The 9,229-nt window shown below is 37.4% G+C and overlaps 1 protein-coding gene across 1 annotated transcript in view; it reads left to right on the top strand.

The window, feature by feature from the left end:
• Positions 1-644: 644 nt before the first annotated feature.
• LOC122088943 (linoleate 13S-lipoxygenase 2-1, chloroplastic-like) overlaps positions 645-9,229 on the top strand; it is a 20,729-nt gene continuing 12,144 nt past the window's right edge. Inside the window, exons 1-6 of the mRNA XM_042658326.1 lie at positions 645-659; positions 812-854; positions 4,199-4,467; positions 4,866-5,103; positions 5,205-5,522; positions 5,589-5,674. Of these exons, the coding sequence (XP_042514260.1) occupies positions 645-659; positions 812-854; positions 4,199-4,467; positions 4,866-5,103; positions 5,205-5,522; positions 5,589-5,674 (969 nt within the window). The remainder of the gene's footprint in view (positions 660-811; positions 855-4,198; positions 4,468-4,865; positions 5,104-5,204; positions 5,523-5,588; positions 5,675-9,229) is intronic.

Here is a 9,229-nt window from a genome sequence, read left to right as displayed (position 1 = left end):
TGATAAAAGTATTGGATCAACAATGCAAATATCCGATTAGAACATATGATACCGATGTAGATATAAATCTGATATAAAATTATTCTTTTTTAAATTTGCAATATCCTTAATGATTTGATGAGACAACTTATTAGTGGTTTGGTTCAAATCATGTTTTGAACTAATCAATTAAAAAAAAAAAATGTAATAAGTTAAAGGTGAAAAAGAGGATTAATTTCGGTATTTAAAAAGAGTAGGGGTAAAAATAGATGTAAAACTAAAAAAGTAAGGAAGTATCAAGAAAAAAAAAAAAGTAAAAATTAGGAGAATTTTAGTAAATATAATCCAAGTTACAACAACCAACCATATAACGTGCAAATTTAATGAAACGTACGTACGTTCATGAGACAAGTTACAAGAACCAACCAATCACATTCTCCCTACGTGACTCACATTTTCTCTAGATTTGTAGTTGCTTCCATCACTTTCAGACTGGAATGGTCTTTACGGCATTACATCTTCCTCGATCTATTAATTTATACTTTGTCTTGCTTATTTAAAGGAGGAGGGCTTCAAAATAACAAATCATAGCTGTTGAGTGTTCCGAGAGACCCTCGTTGGCTCACTCTGCAAAACTAATTAAGACTAGAAAACTGGAGAGATCGATGTTTGGGGCTCGAGTACTACGTCCATCCAATACTTATGGACTGGTCTTATTGGGGTCACCCAAGTCGATCTTCGTCTCTAATACCCACGGGACTAAAGTACTTCCCATCCGACCACTGCCGACGACTGTGTTTCCAAAACTGAAGAGCTGTCATTATATGAATAGGTCTTCCAGTTGGAGCTCGCAAGCACCCAACTTGATCCAATAAGTTTTATTATATATGAGCAATTCTCATTTACGGAACAGTTGCCTAAGGCAGTTGGTGAGCTGTAGGTAAGGGAAATCTCATGTATTAAATAACACTTAAAAAAATTTTCAAAATGTTTTTTTAATAATTTTTTATTTAAAAAACTTGTAAATCTTACTACAAGAGGTAAGCTTCTTAAATTATCTGTTACTGTAACGACTATATCAAGGAAAAATGACAAAAATAAAATGGAGATCTGCAACCATGATTGATTCAAAAGAGGGTTTTTGAAATTTTAATAATTCTGGTCGGATTCCTTGAACTAATATTCAAATAAATAAATAGAGTTGGATGCCCTCTTAATTGGCCACACATCAAATATGAACAAATCCATCAACTTTGTGAGTTTATTTCCCAAAAATCTCCTCATAGATCTATGCTCAAGCCTTATTATTTTCTAATCACATCTTAGAAAAAATAACTTATTTTTAGGATTTGCTAAATTCATAACGTCCTCACTCACGAGCCAATAGGAAACAAGATCCTTGGGGATAAGGAACTAGTAAAATAGGGGGAATGAAAAATAGCATTATTTTTTCAATTCATGATTAGCTTATAAAAACTCATTAGGCTCACATAATCTATAAGGTTATTATTTTGATTTCTTTTTGCCCCACATTTACATGTGCAAATGCCCGAGATCTCATATGATCATACTTTAGGTAGGACTGTGAAAAGATACATGTGGCTATTTTTGTGGGATCCGGATCCTCTTCATAGAGCCTATGGACCATAAATTGATCCCACAGCTAGGAGGACCTAGGCACATGTCTCGAGGTCACCCCACCTATGAGATCACTCTATGGCCCATGACCTCTATAGAGAGGTTATTATTTTGATTTCTTTTTGCCCCACATTTACATGTGCAAATGCCCGAGATCTCATATGATCATACTTTAGGTAGGACTGTGAAAAGACACATGTGGCTATTTTTGTGGGGTCCAGATCCTCTTCATAGAGCCTATGGACCATAAATTGATCCCACAGCTAGGAGGACCTAGGCACATGTCTCGAGGTCACCCCAGCTATGAGATCACTCTATGGTCCATGACCTCTATAGAGAGGAATCCTATCCATTTTTGTGAGCTTAGTAAAAGCTTTTATTTTTGTGAAGAAAAAATAAAGATCATGCAGTGAAGAAGGAATCCCTTTATTGCAACATTGTTCACCATACCCTTTCCAAGAATATATCTATTCTCTTTTTTTTTTTTTCCTTTCACCACCAAATATGAACAATTCTATCTTTTCTTTCCTCTCTAAAAGGGAAAATACTAACTTTTTACAAACATATTTTTATTTCATCTTTTCTTTTCTCTATAAAAAGGAAAATACTAACTTTTTACAAGCATATGAAGATCACAATCCAATCACATCTTAGAAAAGTAGCTATTTATCACTTAACCTATATTAAGGCGTTTCCATACTTACAAGTCTATGTGTTGTCATAATAGGCCTAAGTATTGGTATCATATCGTCATTATCGGAATCATTGGAGATCAACATTGATGTGAATCCATTGTATCAACCAAAAAAGTGCTCCATTTGTTAATTTAAAGCCCAATATCAACAAGATCTATATCAATATCTAAAGACCAGGACAAACATCAATACCAATACCTATAACATTGGTTGTCATTGGATAAGACCATGAGCTATCTGCGAGATTGTTTATGTAAGATTAATAAAAAAAAAAAAACATATTTTGGAGGGATTCATTATAGAAAAACTAGGGAAAGCATATGCAAGTTAATCACCTAATCTGTCTTCCCTTGCAAGAAAGTTACAGAGGGTAGACATCATTTTTTTTTTTCTTTTAAGAACATATGTTGGGACTTGGGCCGCCTCTAATAATGTCCACATGAACTAATTCACTACTCTGAGTATTTTGGAGCTATTGTAGATATTTTGTCCAATGGGCCAAAAAACAGAAAGGAAAATTACATGGTGGAATGGTCAGAGTCCCTATCTCCCTTTGACGTGCTATCTGTTTGGTTGGATTGATGAGAGTACTTAACAAACTCAAGGAAAACTTAGATTTCATTTTTAATAGGACGAGATTCTCTAAGCAAACAATATATATGAAGCGATAAAATAATTTCTCACAAAGGGGCAAAGAGATAATTTTATATGAAGAGACGAGAGAGAGCGTGTGTGTAGTCTTTCACTCCTTTTAGAGAATATTTACCTGTTTACAAAAATAAATAAATAAGCTTTGCAAAAGGATTCTACAACCACCCAAAAGTTCCTATCAATTGTAAAATCATTGCAACAGAAGTTGTCTTTTCTTTTCCTTTCATACTCTTTGCTTCATCTTATTTTACTGTAGATAACATACTTTTGTAAACTTTTGTTGGGACTCTTTGAATGACGCTTTTGTAGGTGTATTTAGATCATGTTATTTTATTTAATTGTCCCTAGTTTGATTCATAAAATTTCTTTAAGTCAAGGATTAAAAAGGATTTGCAAAATATTTTGAATATGTATTTAACCTTATTGAAAGAAAAAATGTGTTCTACTAAGAGAGTTAAAGAAAAAAGAAAAAAAAAAATTACAACTTAACAAATAAAATAAAATTACAAATCATATGACACTTAAGGGGTTCCACAAGACAATCCTAATTTTAATTAGGTCCTAACAAGCATCACATAAACTAGTGAATATTGTGATCATTATCATCAGTGTCACATAAGTTGACATGGGTGGGGGCCATGGGACCATATGATGGAAGATAGCAAAAATGTCTCATTCTTCAAATTTTAACCCCAAATGAGCACGATATATATGAGGAATCACAACAAAAGCCATCAATATCTAACTGAGAGTTTTCTTTCAATCACCATAGTGAAGGAAACACCCACCCATCTAGCTAGAATCATTATTATTCTTTCCCTACTTTTTGAAGGTACTAAATGCCATCCATTGTTCCCCGGCCAGCACCCATCCAAAGCCATTATAATGATGATCATTGGTGAAGAAATTCCTTCTTCACCTTGGCTAGCACCCTTGGTGTCTATCTCTCTCTTCCCTTTTGTTGAAATGACTGTCATATCCCTTCTCAATAATACCCCATCACATGCTTCCATTGGTATTGTTCGTTAGCATACCGTATACCGACGGCATACTTATCCCTCACCCTATATTTAATTATATAGAAGTTTATGATGTATTCATAATTTTGAACCATGTTTTGTCCCTTGCTACATAGTTTTATTGAGGCTGAAAATTCACTAGTAAGATGAGTGGTAAGAAAAGAATGGCCTTGTGAAATTTATGTCATTCACTTTTTCTATTTTTTATTTTTGAAGAGACAAGATTGGAGAAGGATACAATAAAAGGGCACGCACGTTGCGTGAGCCACGACGAGGGGAATGCAAAGTATGAGAGCAAGTTGGAGGTTCCTGCAACTTTTGGGGATGTGGGTGCAGTGCTTGTGGTGAATAAGCACCCCACGGAGCTTTTCATTAGGACCATTGTCCTCAATGGATTCCCCACTGGTCCACTCCACATCAACTGTAACTCTTGGGTCTGTCCCAAGTCCAAGAACCCACAAAAGAGGATCTTCTTCACCAACAAGGTCTCTCTCTCTCTCTCTCTCTCTTTAGATGTCTAGATCTCTCTAAAATGCCATGAGTTGGTTATGAAGTTTGATACATAGGATAGACTAGGACAGTTGAGAGTGGTACAAAGGATCTGAACCCACACTACAGTCATTCAAGAAAATACCTTGATGGACCAATGATATAAAAGTATTTTTATACTTTCCTCTCATATTCACCATGGGTGTTGGGAAACTCTGTCCCATTCTTTTATTCTCAATATTGGTCTGTCAACCCATTGCCCATAATCTGGTAAGCACACAAACTCTTATATAGGGTAGCATCAAAATGAGTTCAATTTCAAATTATAAGAACAAAGTATCATAGACATAGTCCATTACATTCATTTTAATGTGTGGGTGTGGAGCTGCACCAGTCCTACTTGCCATCACAAACACCAAGTGGTCTGAGGAAGCTGAGAGAGGAGGATCTTGAGGACCTTCGTGGCAATGGAAAGGGAGAACGAAAGGCGTTCGAGAGGATCTATGACTACGACAAGTACAATGACCTTGGAGACCCAGACAGCAGCAAAGAACTAGCAAGATCAGTCCTAGGTGGTGAGAAGCACCCTTATCCAAGACGTTGTAGAACAGGCCGTGAACATTGCAAAACAGGTAAGATATAGATCACCAACCCCACCACCATTTCTGCTTCCCTTGTTATACATATTCTTGTCTTCTGGGTTCTTCCTCAGTTTAAAATTTGGATGTCGCAGATCCATTGTCGGAGGAAAGAAGTCTCTCCATATACGTGCCAAGGGACAAGGAATTCTCTGATGTTAAGACACTAACATTCTATGGTGAGACAATAAGTACTGAGTTGGATGCTTTGCTCTCTCAGATCAAAGGTGCTTTCACAGACGACAATCTTGGATTCACATCCTTCATTGCCATTGATTCCCTCTTCACTGATGGGCTGAACTTACCCCAAGCTAAAGAACAAGGGTTATTGAAGAAGCTAACTTCAAGACTTATCAAGGCTATAACAGAAGGAGACCAGATCCTGCACTTTAAGACCCCTGAACTGTTTGATAGTAAGAACTAAGAACCTCTCTCTCTCTCTCTCTCTCTCTCTCTCTCAATAATCATTTACTTTGCAGGAGACCAGTTTTCTTGGTTAAGAGAGGAGGAATTCGCTCGCCAAACACTTGCCGGTGTCAACCCCTATACCATTCAGCTAGTCACAGTATGATAGATAAACACCGACTAAATATGTGACGAGAGTCTAAATGATACATAAACTTCAAAGATTGAAGCTTGTCATCTTACTAGTAATAACACAAAATTTTGCAGGAATGGCCATTGAAGAGTGAGCTCGATCCTAAGATCTATGGTCCACCGGAGTCGACAATTACAACTGAAATTGTTGAGCAAGGAATTGGATATTCAATGACCGTCGATGAGGTAGCTCCAATTCCATTAATGGCCGTTCAAACAAAAAGAGAATTAAGCTCCAGAATAGGGAGATCGGATTTAGCATCTACTTAATTTCAAACTTGTGTTTGCAGGCCATAAAGGAAAAGAAACTATTCATGTTAGATTATCATGATTTGTTGTTACCTTATGTGAAGAACGTAAGAGAGATTCAAGGCACAACACTATATGGGTCTCGCACACTATTCTTTCTCACCCCTGATGGCACACTGAAACCCCTTGCTATTGAGCTCACTCGACCACCCATAGATAACAAGCCACAGTGGAAACAACTGTTCTTGCCTAGTACTGATACCACCAATAGTTGGTTATGGAGACTAGCCAAATCTCATGTTTGTGCTCACGATTCAGGTTACCATGAGCTTGTCAGCCACTGGTAAAATCTTTATCCGTTTGTGGACTTTATTTTGGTAGTGGTATCTAGCAAACTTTGATATTGCTCTGTGACTTTATGTAGGCTGAGGACTCATTGTTGTACAGAGCCATACATAATTGCAGCTAATCGTCAACTAAGTGCAATGCATCCAATCTACAGATTGTTGCATCCTCATTTTCGGTACACAATGAAGATCAATTCCCTTGCTCGGCTGGCCCTCATCAATGCAAATGGGATAATTGAGAGTTCCTTCTCACCGCGCAAGTATTCAATGGAGCTTAGTTCTGTAGCCTATGACAAATTTTGGAGATTTGATATGGAGGGTCTACCAGCAGACCTCATTAGGAGGTAATGCATATGGTTTAAAGTTTTGGAATCAAGGGAAGTATAGCAATCAGACAGTATAGTGAAAATTTAAGTACAGCTATCTAATTCATGAATCGTATTGGTCATTGGTACAGATTCCAGAAAACACAATTACGAGCTTTAACTCAAAAATAATCTTTGTTTAGATACTGCATAGAACAAAACATTCTTAGACACTTCTGGTTAGTCATGGCGACGTAAAAAATATAGAAACTGTTTGAAGTAGAGCTACAATGAAATCCTTAATTCATTAATAAGGAACTTCCCAAGACAAAGGATCTAATCAGTGTCATATTTCAATTGCTAACAGGGGAATGGCAGTCAAGGATCCAACAGCTGAGCATGGTGTGAAGCTGACCATCAAGGATTACCCCTTTGCAGATGACGGTCTCCTCATATGGACAGCCATAAAGCAATGGGTTGGCGACTATGTCTACCACTATTACCCGGATTCTACCCTAGTTGAATCCGATCAAGAGCTACAGGCATGGTGGACTGAGGTCAGAACACAAGGCCATGAAGACAAGAAGGATGAACCATGGTGGCCTGTCCTCAAAACAGTCGAAAATCTTATTGAAATCTTGACAACCATTATCTGGGTTGCCTCCTGTCACCATTCTGCTGTAAACTTTGGTCAGTATGCAAATGGTGGTTACTTTCCGAGCCGACCCACAATTGCTAGGACCAACATGCCCACTGAGGAGCCTTCGGAACAAGAGCTCAAGAAATTCATGTACAATCCCACGTTAGCCCTCCTCCAGTCCTTCCCTTCACAGCTTCAAGCTACATCTGTGATGACCATTTTGGATGTGTTGTCAACACACTCAACAGATGAAGAGTATCTTGGAAGAAAGGTAGAGGCATCATGGGCTGATAATCCAGTTACCGTGGCTGCATTTGAGAAGTTCAATAAAAGAATGAAGGAGATTGAAGCAATTATCGATGCCAGAAACACAGATTTGAAGCTGAAGAATAGAACTGGAGCTGGGATTGTACCATATCAGCTCTTGAAACCATTCTCTAAACCTGGATTGACAGGGATGGGAGTTCCTAATAGTATCTCTATCTAGAACTGAAACATGAGTGTTTTCAAATAATTATTGTTGTGTTATGGACACATCCCTACCTTGATCTGAAGAAATAAATTCAATGGCTGCAAACATTATTCATAATCGTTACTTTCTACTCATACCATCAATCTTAATTACTTTATTTATCAGTCACAATGGTGAAGATAATCCCATTAAATTCGGATTCCGGTAGAGATGAATTTAAGAAGTAAGGAAGCAGTTTTAGACCCTATGCCCCTGTATCAACAACAGTTATTATAGTCGTTAGCAGTACAAAATTGCAGAATAGGGTGCCAATCTAAGTACCTTCAGACCTAACCGAGATAGGTTTGAATGAGTCGTGTTTAGCGGAGGCGGGTGAATAACCCTAAGTTGTAGGAACTTGGTAGAGAGTCTTAAGGAATTTTGTTTTGAGCCCGGAACAGCTCTCCTCTCCTGCTCTCCATATATATAACTACTAGAAATCGTTGGCTCACTCAGAAAATAGGCAAGAAAAGATGGAGAAACCGATGTTTGATACTCGACTGCGCCCGTCTAATACTTATGGACCACCTCTGTTGATGAGGTTACCCAAGTAGACGACCGTCTCCACCCATGGGACTTGTCAGGGAGAATATGAGCCCTCATGATTTGCCCGCTCTCTTTACCCTAAAGAAGGATTATACCTAGGGAATGTGCATTGATAGTCGGACTGTCAACAAAATTACCATCAAATATCGATTCACAATCCCACAGTTAGATGACATGTTAGGTATGTTGTTTGAATCGTGTGTGCTTTCAAAGATTGATTTGAGAAATGGTTAAAGCATTAGTCGCTGAAAACGAGCCCAATCCAAGAAAAGGGGAAGTGGTAGCCTCTAACCATATTTGTGGGGTGATTGTATGTCCAACAAAGCCATCCTTATAGCAAATTGATTTTTCCTAGGATAAATGTGTGCTTGATTTAAGCCACCATGAGGATTGGTGTTCTCTATCCAAACCACTAAAACCTGTCGGAATCAACATTGGATATTGCTCTCTATTGATTGTAATTCATTATCATTGAAATTGGTTGGAATGGTCATGTATCATCAAAACCCTAGAAAATGGAATTTATCACAATCCATAAGTTTATTGCATTTATATAGTTTACTATTAAAAGAAGAGAAAATAGGCAAAAAGTGAAATCATTGCATACATGATTAATTCAGAAGAGGTTTTTAGACTTGATTAGATCACAAAGCCAATGACATCTCAATTAAGAAGTACTTATTTTTCTCAATCCTATGCGTAGTCATAGGATAGGACCATGAGCTACCTGTGAGTTCTAAAAGGAAAGGAGGGTCGGATCATTTTGATTTTTGAACATGAATTACACCTTGTACAACGCGAATTTATTGGTGCATAAAATTATTGTACGAGCACACACAAAATGCGATTGGACAGGGAGACAATAATGATCAATAAATATTAATTAATCACTTCTTCTCCTTCTTTTTTTTTTTTTTTTTTTTTT

The sequence above is a fragment of the Macadamia integrifolia genome, chromosome 9, assembly GCF_013358625.1.
Source record: "Macadamia integrifolia cultivar HAES 741 chromosome 9, SCU_Mint_v3, whole genome shotgun sequence".
Classification (NCBI taxonomy): domain Eukaryota; kingdom Viridiplantae; phylum Streptophyta; class Magnoliopsida; order Proteales; family Proteaceae; genus Macadamia; species Macadamia integrifolia.
Note: the sequence above shows the minus strand (reverse complement) of the source record. Positions and strands in the feature narration are given on the sequence as shown.